The sequence below is a fragment of the Gymnoscopelus braueri genome (genome assembly GCF_963280865.1).
Source record: "Gymnoscopelus braueri genome assembly, chromosome: 1".
NCBI lineage: Eukaryota > Metazoa > Chordata > Actinopteri > Myctophiformes > Myctophidae > Gymnoscopelus > Gymnoscopelus braueri.
Window position 1 is genome coordinate 28,396,607 of NC_137603.1, and position 18,500 is coordinate 28,415,106.

An 18,500-nucleotide genomic window follows, 5' to 3' on the forward strand; every position below is an offset into this window, starting at 1 on the left:
ACTTTGAGGGAAGTTAGGGACTATCTTAAACTATAAAAGGTGTGCATTTTCTGTCAGAAATAGTTATACATCCATATAGGAGAGGTTAGCTTAATTGGTATAACAAGCATGGAATCACACTGTATAATATAGTCCAACTCTTACAGCTGTCTTTTGAAAGTTGACTGCAGTATTTCAATGTTTTGCATTCACTTGGTATAAAACCTTTGCAACAAGTAGCAGCAATATATTCAAATGTAATTGAATCTCTCTCTCTGTGGGAGTCTATTCTCCAGTCTCCACTGCATTGTAGGCCTACATGGTAGCCTAAACACTGATGCTCTGTGTTAGCTTTCATCAGTATAGTATCCACTTAACGCGCAAACTTGGACATGTGGGTGGATAGAGACATACAGTAATAGATCCTTCCTAGAGAGCATCCTACTTTTTGACATTGTATAATTATGTCAGGGGGAAAATTCAATTGCATCATCGTTCTTTATTCATGTACAATATGTGTTCATATGCCCATGTCTATATGGACCAATGCTATGCTCTGCTAATCCAATGCTCTTTTTTGCACTCAATAATTATGAAGTCATGCTGTGTTACGTATTGTGTATGTCTTCCATGTCTCTGTGTTGTATTGTTACATGTGATCTGATGCCACATGACACAGTTTCCTCAATCAATCAATCAATCAATCAATCAATCAATCAATCAATCAATCAATCAATCAATCAATCAATCAATCAATCAATCAATCAATCAATCAATCACTCACTCACTCATATCACAATGGATAATGTTTAATTTGGACAAAAGGAACCCAATTCAATACCCCAGACCCCCAGGAAAAACTTGGCCTGAAGTGTGTTGAACAAGGCACTGAGCTGTTCAGTGACCAGCAGCTGTAGGGTGGGTAGCTCCCAGGTGTGAATGTGTGAAAGCTGAAAAATGTCCCTCTTGAAAAAGAGATGGAAATGTTTGTGTGTCTGACCCTGGTTATATAAAGATTTTTTTATTTTTTTTAAAGCAAAGTGAGTCTTATCTCACTGAACTTCCAGCTTATTCCTCTCTCCCCTGCTCTTTCACTGACCTGCCAGAAACTAATCCCAGCACATAAAGGCAGCATTAGCACATACTGTTATGTGCATACTCAAAGCACATACTGTCAACACCACACCTATTGTTACTTCTATCCCCATACCCCACTCATATTTTTAGATATTTACAACTGTGGAAGCTGCCAAGCCAGTGGGGCCTGTCTGAGAAAGATTGATTAGCCTCCAGGCATGAAGCAAACATGTGGTGGATTAGAAAGCTCAAACTGAAAGAGTTGATTAAATAGTAGCCTACAGGTGCAGGCACATAAGCAGTAGAGTTGCAACAAAAATGCTGCTTGCACAACCCGGTAGCTTCCAGACTTCATCTGGACAGAATATCCAGATGTAAGACAACGCAGACAGTGTTCATTCTCTGTATTTAGCCTATTGTATATATTAATTAATTAATATTAATTAATAATTAATAAGAAACAAAACGTATCAGACATGAAAGAAAGATGATCAATAGCCTTATAAATTAAATTAAATGCAAGCTCCCCAGTGTCACAGAAGCTGTAACTTTTGCCAGTTGTCCTAATTTCAGACCACAGATATTCATGGATAAAAAACTAAACAAAAACAAAGGTATGGAATCTACTTACTTCATATGTTCAGAAGAAAATAGTTATATTTTTATGCTAGAAACACTCTTTTTCTTGTGTCAGTGTGTCTCCGTCACTCATTCAGTCTGATTCAGTAGGTGGAAGGTGCAGTACAGTGGACATGCCTCTACTATTTGGGGCGGTGCTCAACATGTCAGTCCTGTCACCAGTGGTGGAAAAAGTACTTTAGTAAAACATAAATTGATAAAAGTATCAATACTGCAATGAAGAAATACTCTGTTACAAGTAAAAGTCCGGAATTCAAAATGTACTTGAGTAAAAGTATAAAAGTATTGGCACCAAAATGTACTTAAAGTACCAAAAGTAAAAGTACTCATTATGCAGAATGTTACATTTCAAGTTTTCAAATGTATGACAATCTTTTGAAAATAGCAGATCTACAAGCTTACAATGCATTGTGAACTTGTTGATCGGCTATTTTCAAATGGTCGAAATGTATCTAGGGCTGAAGTGGTTAATGCATGTTTTTTGTTAATAATCAAAATCTGCAAAGCAGCTAGTAACTAAAGTTTTCAAATAATTGTAGTGGAGTAAAAGTACAATATTTTCCTCTGAGATGTAGTGAAGTAGAAGTATAATTGGAAATTGGAAATACTCGAGTAAAGTACAAATACCTCAAAATTTTACTTAAGTACAGTACTTGAGTACATGTACTCATCCCCAGGGTTAGTGACAGGTAGTCTACTGGGGGAGAAGTTGCAGGCGGAGTTAACCACCTATTGTTCCAGCTCATTACCTGCCTATGTCAGAGGAGTGAAAAAAAAACAGAAGTTCAAGTGATATTTTCTCTGCTGATTTGAAGTGCATAATATAAGCATATCTTCTTCAACTATTTCAGAGTTGCAAACTTTACAAACTGAAACGTGTGCCCTACTTCAGGACCTAAACATTAGCTGCTGTCACATATGACATCCAATTAACCTCATATCCTGGTTTCTATTCACTGTTCAGTACATAGATCTTGTCTAGAACTTGCCTACTACTCCAAAACTGTATATCCAGTCATTTGAATTCAGTTCACGCCACAGTGTTATTGTTTATTTGTTCAAATAGTCCTTGTAGAGAGGATTATAGAAAGGGCTTAAATGTAAGAGTTCCGACCTAAAGTGTGGGAATGCACAAGGACTCATAACATGTGTGTGTGTGTGTGTGTGTGTGTGTGTGTGTGTGTGTGTGTGTGTGTGTGTGTGTGTGTGTGTGTGTGTGTGTGTGTGTGTGTGTGTGTGTGTGTGTGTGTGTGTGTGTGTGTGTGTGTGTGTGCGCGTGAATGCAAACATTTTGGTTTGTTTCTTGTGCCTGTGAAGATTTAAGATTATGTGTTTGTTTTTATCATTAAGTGTAAAAGTGTACTAAGTGTGCAAAGTGTTATGGAAATATGTTTAATGTGAAAACAAGGCCATCTTGTGGTCAGAGAACTGGAATGCACCCCCGAAAGAGAAATATGTTCAATAAGTGAATGTATAATTATTCTACAATAATAATAATTATTATTATTATTGCACTTTAATTATCTTTCTGTTGGTAGATGTGGAAAAGGGCCAGTTTTAGCAAATGGCTGTTCCCACAGCCATACAAGATTTAAATAAGTAACCTCATCTCAAGTTACAAAAAATCTGTGGTGTGTGGAGTGTCCATCCATGACTTTGACTCTCTGGTGTGAAAATATGAACGAAGTGGTAAATTAAGTTAATTAGTTTTTCGTTAATGTTGGGCCAAGTCTGGCTAATTCTATTCCACAACACGATGGGAAAAAAGATGGTGAATGGGAAGGGGGAAGTAAGATAATGCAGTCCATGTATCTAGGAGAAGTGAGTAAAAATGAAATTAAATCCATTGTAGCAAAATCAAAGAACAAGAACAATCGTTTTGTAATAATAATCACAATCTACAAAGTAACTAGTAACTACAGTTTTCATATAGTAGTCGAGTAAAGTACAATATTTTCCTCTGAGATGTAGAGGGGTAGAAGTAAAAGTATTGAAAATTGTAAGTACTGAAGAAAGTGAAAATACCTCAAAAAATGTTTTACATGTAGGCCTACTTAGTTACTTTACACCACTGTTGTATACTTAGTGGAAAAGGCTGCAAGGTGTCTGAACACCATCAGAAACAATGGAAAATGAATCACATAAGTGAGGGTATCCTGTGAGGCAGAGAGACAGAGGGGGGCGATTAGCCTACATGATCACATCTCCTTTCTAAAATGCTGATTAGTTTAGTTTAATTCTTTCTCACAGAACAATGTTCCTCTGAGGTATTCTGGAATGTTGAGACAAAAAGGAAAAATGCATATTTGTATCCTGTGTGTTGAGCATGATGTCATTTCTGTTGGGACGGCTGTGCAATTTGTGTTGTGACTAAGCATACAAGAGAAACAATTTGAACATTTCTGTTGGTACGCCGACAGAAAATGTCCAACTACTTAGACAGGATGTAGTAGACCTTGAGGGATTTGCTGCCACCTGTTGGTGAAGGACATGACAAATAATGAGGTCTAATAAAAGACAGTAGCTAAACCAATAAAAGCATTAAAAGGTAGATTTATATGAATCCAGAATTTAAATTCCACTAGAATGCCCAGACTTGAACGTGTCTTCTGTGAAACGATTAGGCCTGTCAATAATATTTGGGGTTTACAAAATATATTTTTAAATTTAACATGTCTCTGCCAAGTTTAATCAGTGGTGTAAAGTAACTAAGTACATTTACTCAAGTACTGTACTTCAGTAAAATTTTGAGGTACTTTTACTTTACTGGAGTATTTCCAATTGTCTATACTTTTACTTCTACTACATCTCAGAGGCAAATATTGTACTTTTACTACACTACAATTATTTGAAAACTTTAATTACTAGTTACTTTTCAGATTTACATTATTACATTATAAAACATACATTAACCACTTTAGAACTATTTTATACCTAGGCTATTGTTTTCCCATTGTAGCCGAACCGGGAGCAGTACTGGCACCGGACTTAGGGGGGGTTTCCGGGTTGAATGGGAAACATGGCCACAGGCTGACCAAATAAGCGATTTAAAAGGGTAGTTTCGTCCCCGACCTAAAATATTGTGTGCCGGACCAAACCTTAAACATCTGTACGCTTTGGACTCTACCATTAGTTTTTGGATACGATGTGGCGAAAAGGGTAAACAGCGGACCCTTTGCGGCCGTTCAACCGATTCTGTGCGACCTCGGCGTAGGACCTCATCTCGGAGCTGTATAGCGGAGTGAGAGGTTCTTAATAGGGCTATATTTCTTTTAAATGTAGTAGGACACGGGAAAAAAGGAGATATTTAGCCTACTCGCGAGTCGCGACCCATAAAAATTGGTCCACGACGCGACCCAAAGATGGGTCCCGACCCACTGCTTGGGAAACAGTGACCCACCTACCTACTGCATATTCATGTCGGCAAGCGACACCGTCTGGTCTGACGGTGCATTTGGCATCAGCTGGGATGATGATGCCGATGTTTCTCCTCCAGGCATCATCATCATCATCCATCACCACCACCACCACCACCACACCCACCCTGGTCCTGGTGCACAGCAGCAGCAACAGCGGCATAGCAGCAGACACGATGTTGACCCTCCTGATCGCCTTAGTTCTTCTGGGCTTCACCACAACACCCGTCAATGCGATTCTCCCTGAAATAGTGCATGCAGACTACACCGTGACTCTGGGGGACCATTCAGCATCAAACAACGTGTTTGTGGAAGTGGAGGATAGTCAGAAGAAACGCGATGAGGAGGATACGGTGGTCTTTCAAGTAAGCCAGCTACCTATACCTACTGTGTTATCGTCATTTATAAGTGTGTGTTTTGTTGCAAATAAGCCCCAAGTAAGTTACTGATTGCTGTTATTTTAAATCTTAAATAACTTTGATTGATTTCATCCCACATTCTAAAAATAGAAAGAAGCTGGGTCACGCAGCTGCTGTCCCCCAAGTGTCTGACCTATCAGAGAACAACATGTGCATAGGTTGTATAGCCTAGTGGTTCTCAAACTTTTTCATGTCAAGGACCCCCAAATTGATATATATTTGGTCGTGGACCCCCATCTGAAAATGTTTTGTGCCAGATACCCCCAGAAGATAAGATTTATGTAAAAAAAAATAGCAGATGTACAAGCTTTGTGACGCGCTGTGAGCTTGTAGATCTGCTATTTTTGAATAGCCAACATATGAATGGATATAAAGTGGTTAAAATGATTGTGATGTTATGTTAACAGCTTTTGCTGGGGGGGGCCTGTAACCCCCCCCCCCCCCCCCCCCCCCCCAAGGACCCCTGGGGGTCCCCGGACCCCACTTTGAGAACCACTGGCCTACAGTACAGTCCCAAGTGTTAATTCAACTCATTCAGGATCATTTTGCTGTGAATGACTGCATTATGCAGAATTATGTTGCTTGATTTCCACATGTTAACATGAATCAATATGTCAATCATTTCTAGATGGACAATGAAAGTGTTGAATCAACAGTGCAGCCCAGTGACCCTCCATCAACTCATATTGACAATGTCTCTGAAAAAGTGACTGACAATCAAACTGTCCTCTCCTCAGAGACCATGGATAAGGTAGGATCATGCATCTACAAAAGCAGCATGGTTCTCAAACTTTTTTCAAATTTATATGTATTTTTCCATGGAACCCCATCAGAAAGTATTTTGTCTTTTGTGGCTGGTACCGCTTACAATATTTCCAAGATATTATTTATTTATTTATTCAAAAGATATTGTTTGAAGATAGCAAATCTACAAGCTCACAACCCATCACAATGCATTTTGAGCTTGTAGATGTATAGAGTTAAAGTGATTAAACTGATTTTGATGCTATATTAACAAAGTATGCTGGTGACCCCCTGGAACTCCCCAAATGACCCCTGGGGGTCCCCAGACCCCACTTTGAGAACCACTGCACAAAAGGACAAACCAAAGTGCAAAACAGTTCTTTATTTTCTTGTGATACTAAATTGTTCCCCTTCATTCAGGAGACGGACAACATTACTGGACAAACAGAGCCCTACCTTACAACTAACAGCATCGAACCTGTTTGGAAGGACAATGATATAAATCATGTAAGTGAACTGTTAGACTGGCATTGTCCTCCTGAATTCCTGGATATAATAACATATTCATGCATATTATCCGTTAAGGTGAAAACTCACCCCATACCAGATTCATCAAGTCTGAATGAATGAACATGAAAACGTCATGTCCAGTTTGAACCAAATACTCATTACAAATCTTTGAGCAAACAAAATCATCTCAATAAATAGCCTGTCCTTACTAACTTTAACATAATAATTGAAATAATTCCATACCACAACACATATTATTTTAAATATTGTGTAATGATGTAATAGTGTGTTCATTATGTCACTGTTGTATTCTCTGGTTTCCTGTTTTTTGTTTGTGTGTAAAATTAGATATGTTTTCTTTTGGTCAAAATGACTACAGAACCTCAGGGACCTGATAGTAGCTAGGTATGTCCTCTTTAAGTCTGCATCCTGGCCATTAATAATGCATAGCAATGTTAGCATATTATCTGCTGATTGGGCAGGATGTCTGTAAAGGAATCAACTGATCTATCAAACTAGATTAGCTGTCTGTGAGTCTGTGGACCATAATACATATGTGTATACAATCAATAGGTTTCATACATACTGCATGGATAACAAATTATATTTTTCCATTTTTTTCCCCTCAAAATGTAGAGTTGCCAATTATGATTTATCCCAATTAATTGTTATGCCAATTACTCCTCCCCACACATTTCTGTCTTGTCACTGCTATTGTACTCTATTGGCCCACCTAGTGACGAGCCTCCACCGTCAGGAGTCAGACGTACAGTAGCACCTCCGTCAGACAGTCCTGCTCGGTACTCCCAGTCCCCGCTGATAGGCTCCGCCCCCAGTCCGTAGGAGCTGCTTGCTCAGCAAGCAACAAGATCACCCTGGCTTCCCTCCTCCAAACACGGCCAATTGTGTTCATAATAGACACTTGGCCGAGCCAGATGCATCGCGGTGGATTCAAATCCCTAGACTCTGCAGTGGTGGACAGGTACTTTCCCCCTGTGCCACCCGAGTGCCCTGGAAGATATAGTATGCATACTAAAATACTGATTAAAGAACTGCAGGGCTAATGAAGCACATGGCCAAAGGTTCAACTTTTTAAATTGGTATACATAATGTAGGCTAAGGTACTTTCAGTACTTAAAGTCAAGAGGAAAACGTATTTTCTATGAATACATTAAACAGAAAAGAAAGAAAGAAATAATTAAGCCACTGTGTGACTTGCAGTTACAATACAGTATGCTCTGCTCCTGGTTTAACTGCTTTTAGATGCTGGAATAGTTGTACATGAATTCTCCAGAGACAGGGCAAAATGCTTTGCGTGGCGTTATTTCAGATATGTAGTTGGAGAACAATAGAGCGGTAAATAGATTTTTTGCAAATGTCTGTCCTACTTGCAGCTGAAAGGTAACTAACACCAAGGCAAAAATAATACTAAAGGGTAAGGGTTAATATGGTAAATAATTGTAGCATGTAGGGGAACCAATCCCCAACTCATTACCTGCCCCAACTCATTAATGTGTACATTTCACACTGTATGTGCCACATTCCCAATGCTCCTAAACATGAATGTTTATAATACCTTACAATTATGCTAATTGAAATGTAAAGTCTCATAGCAGCCCCAGGTATTTCTGTGTCTGCAACATTGTGGTCTGAATGCTTTTGTCCTTCTTTCTGCCTCTCTAGTTGTGCATCATTGATGAGGACTGTGAGAAGGGGAGGTACTGCCTCTTTAACACACACGGCTCTAAGTGTCTACGTTGCAAGGCTGTAGATGTGGTAGGTGAAATTAACAATTTCAACCATAGCATCCCTATTCTGGGGGGAATATTCGCAGAAAATTGTTGCATTGTGAGCTTGAAGATCGGCTATTTTCGGAAAGATTTAGTGTAGAGATTATACATTCACAAAAATAACCTAGTTTGAACTACTGTAAAGGCCTTTGCAGTCAAAGCTTGGTGCGTTTTTTTCGTGTGGAAACAGACTTTGTCTGCAAAGGCCTTAAGTATATATGGGTTTAAGTTCATACACAGGGTCTTGGTCTTCAATATTCCACTTACCATCCAGACAAGTATAGTGAGTCATGCACCCACGCACGCACGCACACACACAGACGCACACAGACACACAGACACACAGACACACACACACACACACACAGACACACACACACACACACACACAGTCAGTTTTGTGTTGTAATTATTCTTTATTTTAATATCTAATTGTATATTATATTTTTTCTAGGTTATATACTGTTATATATCTATATTTGTGTAAGATGTTGTGACAAACATTATTATTAGAATTGATTTAGATTGTACTTGATAGTTCATTATTGATTGTTGAGTACACTGTGCTGTGACTGCATTGCAGCAGGTCTACAAGTGTAATTTGAGTGTCCGTGTGTTATCAATTTTGAAAGCTACAGCAGCTGCTCTGGGTTTCATTTTAAGGACAATGTGTGTCAAGGTTAAATATGAGCTCTTTGTCCCTCTGCTCTCAGTGAATACAATGACAGGCAATAACAATCACATGTAGAGAGACACTCTCTTGTCTTATTAAATATTAAGCCACTGTAGAGTCATGCTAACTAGGAAGTGCCTGCTTTGGAGGAGGTAGTGCTGGTGATAGAGTATACAAACGTCTACAGGGATGAAGATGCTGGCAGTCTGTCAAAATCATGGACGTGTACTGTGCAGTACAGGAAGTGACAGGAATATATATATATATATATATATATATATATATATAGTATTAGGTATGTGATATATTTGTTAAACTAAGTGTTAAATAGCGCTATATTCGATTAGTAATCATTGCTATGGAGTGTTTGTTCAGTGTTCCCTGTCTTTACCCTTTACAGCTCTTTAGTAAACAGAAAATGCATTTTCAGGTCGGGATAACGATTGTATGTTTTTTTTTGGTGAGAGAACTCATGCAGGATAAGAAATTGTGAAAGTGATGACTAAAAGAAATTAGCTGACAAAACTGAAACTGGAACACTATAAAATTTAAGCTGAGGAAAGTCTGTTTTTAAGTATTGACAAAAACCATAATGGCAGTGCTTACTAGGGCTGCGTATTGGCAAGAATCTGGCAATACGACACGTATCACGATGCAGCGGTCACGATTCAATTGTGATATGTTGCGAAGGCGATATTGTAAGCAAGGTGATATATTGTGAATTATTTTGTATCTAATTTTAGTAAAACAGTAGTATAAACCACAGGTTCTCAAAGTGGGGTCTGGGGACCCTCAGATGTAGATTGGCTATTCCCAAAATACATATGCGGCCAAATGCATATTAATTTGGGAGTGCTTGACATGAAAATGTTTGAGAATCACTTTTCACTTTCTTTCTTTTTTCTTATCAGCCCTGTACCAAGGATGAGGAGTGCTGTGCTGGACAGCTGTGTGTGTGGGGTCAATGCACTCAGAATGCCACAAAGGGTGAGGCTGGCAGTATTTGCCAGTACCAGACTGAATGCGGTACAGACCTCTGTTGTGCTTTACATAAAGGTATATGCTAATGCTTCCCACAACAATAGCATCGCACATGTAAAAGCCTTAGTAAAAGCCTTAGTAACTAAGGCACAGGTTTTCAAAGTGTTAGCCGCAGCCAGGGGGTGCCAAGTTGGCCACCTGGAAAGGAAAATGAATAAATAAATAAAAAATAAATTATAAATATATATATACACACACATATATATATATATATACATATATATACATACATACATACGCACGCACGCACTCGCGCACACACACACACACACACACACACACACACACACACACACACACACACACACACACACACACACACACACACACACACACACACACACACACACTTCTGTCAGTGTGTGTTTGTGTGTGTTATATCTGCAACCACCCAGAAGATGCAGTTGCACAACTTCGACTTTGGCTGTATCAAGGTATTACAGCATATAAGGGTATCCAAAAGGTATGATCTTCAATACCACCACCACAAATACAGATGTTTCTAGATATGGAATCACATTGCCACAACTAACTTTTCTTAGTAGGCTAATAATTTCATATTGGAGACACAGGGTTGTAAGCTAGACAATGTCATACGTGCTACAATGACTTCTATCACTGGCAGCTCAGCTTTTAAATTTTTCTTAATGCAAATACAGCATATACCGGTGATGTCAGTATGAAACCGTATGAAGGTATGAAAAAACAGATACTGCCCAAGCCATGACCTCTACAGTAGGTTTCCTCGTTCATTTAATTGGTTTCATCTCTGCCCTTACATTTGCCCAAGAAAGTTTTTAATGTTGAAATTGTTCATTACACTTGCATAATATCTGCTCGAAAAACAGCACTTAGTGCATTTGTGTGTGTTTTTTTTACTGTATCAGCTTTGTGACATGTGTGTGTGCGTGTGTGTGTTTGTGTGTTCAGCGCTCCTCTTTCCAGTATGCTCAGCTAAGCCCATTGAACGTGAGCGGTGCTATGGTTCTCCTAACCACCTGATGTCGCTGCTGTCCTGGGACATGCAAGGTGAGTATGGAGTCAGAATAGACTCTTAATTATCTGTATCCATAAAAACAGATTTGTACTCGTACAAGAGTTACAAATTGCACTTTACAAGTACAAATCTGATTCACACTTACAGACTGTTTGTTTTACGAATTGCCTCTACGAGTACAAATCTGTTTTTACGGATACAGATAATTAAGAGTCTATTCTGATTCCATAGGTGAGGGGCCTCGGGAACACTGCCCCTGTGCAGGCAACCTGGAGTGCCAACCACTGGGGTGAGTACAGTGGCCTTTAAGTACATTGCACCCTGCTTCATTCAGTCAAACAATGGCATTGCCCTTGCTTACCCTCTGTAGTTAAAGGGCACTGGGACTGTATTGAATACTGCACCTGCACTTGAATATGGTAATACTGTATATAATGTAATGTATTTGTAACCTTTCGTCCATATGCCACAGCAGCCACACAGCAAGCTTTGCCACTCACACAGTAATACTAAAAAGTGCATTATCCCCTCTTGACAGGCGAGGCTCCATGTGTCTTAAAGAGCAGAATTCAAGTGAAGAGGAGATGACTGATACACTGTATTCAGAGATAGACTACATAGTCTAGAAATGGGTAAATTCAGATTGCCTCAAAACTACCAGACAGCAGGGTCTCCATTCAATGCAGGTTTGAAGAAGTACTGTACACCCCATGTTCATGACACACCTTCAAGATTTGCTCTATTGCCCATTGCTTAAGCCTTAGCCAGTACTTTGTTGCAAAGAGTGTTTCCAATTTGTTAACTTGATCCAAAGTGGTGGAACTTTACACCACGGAAAATGACTGAACCTGAATTAATGGAGAAATGTGTGTTGAGAAGTGCATGTGCTCTTTGCTGAAATATTGGAATCCCATGTGAGATTTAATAGATGTTGACAAACATGTAACGTGAACGTGCAGGACACTAGTTCAATCTTGGAGCAACAATGAAGCAGACAAATGAATGCCCATGTGTGAGCAATACTATATTTTCAGCTAGATTGTATGCTCAGTCAGGAAGTAATTCTAAAATAGTCCTATTATTACAACAATAAATCTCAGGCGTCACTTCAGAAAGTGCAAACTACTTAAAAATGTCAGGTATTCCTTAGTAGAAATGATTAAATATGGATATCTCTTTTTGAAAGATTCATCTATTTATACTACCAAGTTACCTTTTTTCGTCAATGTCAACTGTTTGTGAGCAAGTCTAACATGCAACACTCATATGACAATCATTTACATATTTGTCTATCAGCAAATTCATTTATTTCATATACTATTGTAAATAATATAGCATGTGGTATACTGTAACAAGCTGTCCCATGACAACTGTAATGCCATGGAGAGGGACAGATATTATTGCAATAATCTTATCCTTAATATTACTAACCTCTCCCATTACATTTTAAACATTGTGCTTGGCTTACTCATATTAAAGTTAAGGTACTGGTAATCCAAAATATAATTAATATTAATAAATTGTAACTAAATTACTTTTAGCAAATTATATTGAAACAATTGTTTCATATCCCAGAATTCTGATGGTGCCTCTAGATTCGAGTCACATGTTGAGACTGTTGGTCCCCGAGTAATAAGACAGAGGACTTCTGAGCAAGTGTCCACACTTCCAAAAAATAGCTTTTATACTTCACACAGTGGTATTCATTTAACCTCAATGTTAATTTGAACTACTGTTCTGACCCATAATTTTGTGTGCACAGCAGTTTTTCATTTCATGTAGGCTACAGTATATATCCATATATCCTATCATAGTATCTCTGACTGTCCCAATCAGACGTGAAAGATACAAGAGCAATGCAATAATATGTTTTGCAGCTACACTGGTGCTGGATGATAGAATTCGCATGAAACTATCATAATGTAACCTGGGTTCTTTCATCATATGAGGGCCTGCAGCTTTACACATGTAGCTTGTACTACTTCTGCTTTGGAGGAAAATAAAATATTTTAAAAGTTTTACCAGGGTCAGTGGTTCTTTAAGGTCTTACACGTAAATTCAACATTAGTATATAGAGAGAATTCCTGAAGTTGTCATTTACATTGACAGGAAACTGCAGTTATGAAAAAAAGCATTTTAATTTGTTTCTAAAATCATCTTATACTATGTTCACACAGGATTTCAATTTCAAAGAAATAAACATAAACAACCCACAAAAGAAAACAAGTTTTTCTTCAGATATTGGCATTTCTACAGTGAAAAGCTGGTGGCAGCATCAGAAGCCCAGAGGGGACTGGAAGGCTGGTGTCCAGTGTGCAGAGCAGATGCCCTAACGTCTAGCACGTCCAAGGGCCTCTCTACACCCTCTGGTGTCAGTCTATCAAGCAGCAGTAGGTAGAAGCGCCAAAACAACCACTCTCTTTGCCAAAAAACCACTGAGGGCTCCTACCCCTCAATCCAACACCACTCAGGCTTATTTTCTTTGTTGTATGGCCGTGTCCCTCAAGAAGAATTGCACATTTTCCAGTTGAAAATATGCTATTTTTGTCAAAGGACACGATAATGTGATGAATAAAACATCAAGAAATAACCTTTCTAAATGAAAACAAATGGTTAAACAGACAAACGTGTGCCAGTATTCTCATAAGACCTAATATATAATTAAGTCTGGAGCAAAATAATAATTTACAATAAACAAAAACAAAACATTTTCTTAACATAATCAACTTGGTTTTGTTTTATTGTCCTTGATAGCAAAGGACCAATGGCCTATGTAAGTGATTTCAGAGAAGCAAGGCTCCTAAAGCATGTGAAAGCAGCAGAAAAGACAGTCCACAATGACACTGTGGCTTTCTGGTAGAAAAGCAGAAACAGCCCCTGGGTCAGCCATTCAAAAGTTGCTTTTTTGAATTATGATCTAATTTTGAGTGTGAATAACTTGTATACCTAATAAACCCGTTGACTCACCAGAAGGGTGACCCACAGGGGATTGAGGATTGGAAAAGGCTCTTTGCTGCAGATACTGTTAATTGTATTGTCGAAAAATGAGGGACAATGTTGGATAAGGTCTCTGGATTTTAGAATTTGGACGATGAAACAGACAGATGCTTAACAGTGCCCAAAACAGTAAGAGAGACACCCAGTGACAGAGGTGGGGAAGTGCCATTATACATGAGGGGAGACAGATGACAGAAAGAGACACTGACGGATGTCTTCCACTCCAGGTTCACAGTTCTAACATCCATCCCTGCAACACTACATCCAACTGATTTGTCTATACAGTATGTGATTAGTCTCTTATTCAATAGCTTTTGTACTTCCCTTTCAACTTTACAGTACAAGACACTATAGTGCACCATTAGAGCTCAGAGTGGAGGGCAAGAGAGCGCCAGGCGCACAGCACTGCTTTGACCTTCAAGTCAATATGGAGCCCCACAGGGTTCCCAAGGTCAGCCATGCTACATTGCAGCAGGCAGGTGATCCAAAGTAACCGGGACCAGTGTGCTGTGCCTCAGTCCTGACCCGGGTCCTTGGGAGGGCCTCCGTCCAGGTAGATCTTGAGGGCTTTCTCCTTGCGAGGAGAGTAGCTGACGCGGTGTCCAGTCTTAAGCAGGCGGCTGCTCTCTTTCTTCATCAGCTCATTGCGCTCATCTTCAGACAAGTCCATAGGCTCTTCAGTGTTATCCCTGTACAGACATATGGCATAGTAATATACAGTATAACTGAGATTGTTTTGTGGAATATAAGTGCTATTTTGTATTGGTGGAACCAATTAAATGCCTCGCAATACTAAAAAGCATCAATACTACAAAGGAAAACCCACATCTGGAAATAATCTCCAGCTTGTTGAAATTTATTTTGTAGGGATGTCAAACGATTAACATTTCTAATCAGATTAATAACAGATTAATAATTAATTAAAACAGACCCTTCTGTAATTAGACATCAACTGACAGTGTAACATGTGTCAAGCTCTTTTACCTGTAGAAGACCACAGCTCCATCATCACAGATGTAAAGAGGCCACACGTTCAGTGTTGACACCTTAGGGTTCCAGTCCAACTCCTGATGGATCTCCAACACAGAGATATCACAAGGAAAGGTTCCTCTCCCCTGCAGTCAGAAATATGCATAGTCAAAACTTTAATTTGTTTAGCAGGTAAAGAGTTTAGAAATATATAGTTAGATACACGTACTGTGTAACAGAAGGTAGCTTACATACCTTTGCAAACTCCAGGTTTTCAAGAGGAATACGACTTATTTCACTGAGCTGCAGAAGAGTGTCAAGAATGAATCGTTATTACCCTCATTGCTGCCATCATGACAATTAGTCTAAAGAATCAGTTCCCAAACCTTTTCAGCGGAGACCCAAAATATACATTTTGTGTCTCCCCAGTACCCAATAATACAAGCATATCAATTAACCACTTAAGCCCTATTTAAAAGCGACAATGTGTGTTGTGAGATTGTAGATCTGCAATTTTCACTATTTGTTTACGTTTATTTTATTTATTCTTTACATTTATAGATCTTTTTTTTCTGAAGTTCTTTAGAAATGTTTACTTTTTTTGCCTTTTTTTCTCCACTGGTCTAACGAGTGGAATCAAAGTGTCGACTGTATTCTCATAGTGATGCATAAAACAGCAATGTTGCCGTGTGATACTTAGTGAAGAAATATGACACCAATGCAAATACCATTGGCTGTCCATGGGTGAGAATGTTGACAAGAGAGGAAAACAAAGGCAGGTCAGGGACAAGGAGTGAGTCAGTAGTGTGAGAAGCAAGGTCAAACACATCACTGAATGTACGTTTAAACACTGGTATTAGGTTGGACCAAGGTTATTATAGTTAAAGCTGCAATCTGTAACTTTAACGTCCTATCCGGGATTCAAACCCTGGTCTCCCACGATACCAAATTACTACTGTTAGCCAAGAGGCAATACCCGCTTATCTAGGGGATGTATGTATGCTTATGAGCACTACTTGTCAGCCAGTAGGTGTCCTACCTGATACCAGGGTCTAAATTCCTCCAAGGACCACTTCCAACAACTGCAGATGTGCTATATTGTATTAACGTACTTTACCATACAGAGTGGTTAAAACGTTTTATTCATTCAAGTACATTCTAAATTGTAGCTTTAACAAAAAACAATGAAATAATGAAAATTAGATTTAAAAAAAAACTAAAATCATAGAGAATGCCCTTAGTTTTAGTCTGTTGTTTTATCCTATACTAATACAATCGCGTAGTGGCTGGACTTCCGGGTCATCTGGGTAGGACTCTTTATTTCTGCTATGTTCTAGCAGACCACGTGTCCAATTTCCTACACATTTCGCCTAAAAATCGCAGCCTCTTTGCGCAATATTTCGACTCAGTAGCGAACCACTCTGACGTCACGCATATTGTCTCCCTGGAAGGGAAAACATCCCGCCCTTGCTGTGGAAAAGGGGAGGGGAGCGGGGGCCTGAACGTGCCGTGTTTGCAGTTTGTTCTTCTTCTAAACATCCCAAATGATACTCAGCGGTGAGTCAAACATACTATATGGTTTATTGTCAATGCTTTGGTCGGTTGGTTGTGTTCAAATGTTTTGAAATGCATCAGCAATATATATCTTTACGTTAACCTGCGATCTGCCTCTGTCTATCATTCATTGGTTTTTCATACACACATAGAGCTCTGAGTCGAACCTGCCAATTTCTGGTTTTGAGCTGTCAATTTATCAGTCTAACTATACAAATCTTTAAAAGCTGTTATCCTTACGTACTTGCTGCACACACACACACACACACACACACACACACCTTCAGCGTGGACATAAAGGCATGCGATATGCCTTTTCAGAGAGATCGTATAGATAGCGATACAGTGAGTGTGCGTGTGTGTGTCGCTTTGGACTATATTGACTTACTGGCTACTGCCGTGTGTCTGTGTAATAATAGTATATAGCCTATATTGTAGGCTGCGGTGTGAGGGCCAGGCTACTAGATGTGAGGGCCATGTTGCGGCCCGAACCTCTAGTTTCATACATAAGCCTAGTATTTTGGGTAGATATTATGAAATATATCTTCCAATTTTATAGCTGTGCCAGTTTTTGGCCAAACCCCCCCCCCCCCCCAAATGTAAAACTAGCACACCTGGTTTAAAAACAAATTAAAACAAAATTGAAAACAAGTCAAAATGAAATAAAACGAAAAAAAACTAGGGAAAACTGCAAACTATAATAACCGTAATGGACAGATGCAAAAATGCACACAAAGACGAGCAGATACACACCTTTTCCTTGAGTTCATCTACACTGCTACTCTCCAGAACCACCTCCTGGAAGGGCTCCAGCTTCATTTTAGCCGGGCTCCAGCGTCTGGTCAGAACAGCCAGCTGGGACATGGACTTCATCTTCTCTGGTTCTGAAGAGGACATAGGAAACATTACATAAATTCTCTAACACAGTGGTTCTTAAACATTTAAATTTCAAGGACCCCCATAAAGTTACAGACCTGTAAGGGCCCATTTGGAACCCCACCAAGGAACCCTGAGGGTCCCTGCAACCCACTTTGAGAACCACTTCTCTAACACCATATGGCTCTCAAATGCATTGCTTCCTAGATGTTCACTTCCTACAAGCACACAATTTCACCATTTGCAAGACGACACCGATTTGTCTACACTGTGACCAAGCAGCAACACCGTAAAAGAAAAGTAGGGTCATTTTTAAAACATTTCTTGTTGCCTAGTGACGGCTTGGATGTTACACAAACTGTGCAGCAAAACATCAGTTCTAGGGTTATTTGTCAATCTGCACATCATAGTTTTTGAAAAAAGTTAGACATTTATTTAAAGATAGTGAAAAATTATGAACATTTTGAAGATTTCGCCTATAATGACACATTGAAATGGGTCAGTCTGGGATATGAGATCTCGAATCCCTCAACTTCTGTGAGTGTAAAACATCACTTTACAATAACGTGAATGGAGAAAAAAAAAGGATATAATTTAAACCACCATCTACAAGTTCACAGCGTGTCACATTGCGATGTGTTGTGAAACTGTAGATCGACAAAAACAAATAGTGCCAACAAAAACAGATTTCGTGTCTTTTTTCTTCTTAAAAAAAAATCTATGAACTCAGGAAGGAATTAATCAATGGAGTGGGTACAGGGACACCGTTTTCATCCAGGTGGCAATTTCCACAGCTGCTATGCAATTTGATGGGGTTTT

At 39.1% G+C, this 18,500-nt stretch overlaps 3 protein-coding genes across 10 annotated transcripts in view; 1 reads left to right on the top strand and 2 right to left on the bottom strand.

Annotated features, from left to right (window-relative positions):
• The window catches only part of mical2a (microtubule associated monooxygenase, calponin and LIM domain containing 2a), a 45,652-nt gene extending 43,870 nt beyond the window's left edge, over positions 1 to 1,782 (bottom strand). For all 7 annotated transcript variants that reach the window (XM_080436072.1, XM_080436073.1, XM_080436065.1 and 4 more), the window contains exon 1: positions 1,688 to 1,782. The gene's annotated coding sequence lies outside the window, so the exon portion shown is untranslated. The remainder of the gene's footprint in view (positions 1 to 1,687) is intronic.
• Positions 1,783 to 5,287: 3,505 nt separating this feature from the next.
• On the top strand, positions 5,288 to 13,168 carry dkk3a (dickkopf WNT signaling pathway inhibitor 3a; the record flags this gene model as incomplete). The annotated part of the gene is made up of 8 exons (XM_080432634.1): positions 5,288 to 5,476; positions 6,159 to 6,281; positions 6,695 to 6,781; positions 8,468 to 8,560; positions 10,159 to 10,303; positions 11,219 to 11,317; positions 11,517 to 11,574; positions 11,824 to 13,168. The coding sequence occupies 8 exons, from the start codon at positions 5,288 to 5,290 to the stop codon at positions 11,909 to 11,911; spliced, it is 882 nt and encodes a 293-aa protein (XP_080288760.1). The 3' UTR covers positions 11,912 to 13,168.
• A 236-nt stretch (positions 13,169 to 13,404) lies between these two features.
• usp47 (ubiquitin specific peptidase 47) overlaps positions 13,405 to 18,500 on the bottom strand; it is a 28,737-nt gene continuing 23,641 nt past the window's right edge. For both annotated transcript variants that reach the window (XM_080435253.1, XM_080435252.1), the window contains 4 exons: positions 17,559 to 17,689; positions 15,507 to 15,554; positions 15,267 to 15,397; positions 13,405 to 14,971 (listed from right to left, as the gene is read on the bottom strand). In XM_080435253.1, coding sequence (XP_080291379.1) covers positions 14,797 to 14,971; positions 15,267 to 15,397; positions 15,507 to 15,554; positions 17,559 to 17,689 — 485 coding nt within the window. In that variant the 3' untranslated portion in view covers positions 13,405 to 14,796. The remainder of the gene's footprint in view (positions 14,972 to 15,266; positions 15,398 to 15,506; positions 15,555 to 17,558; positions 17,690 to 18,500) is intronic.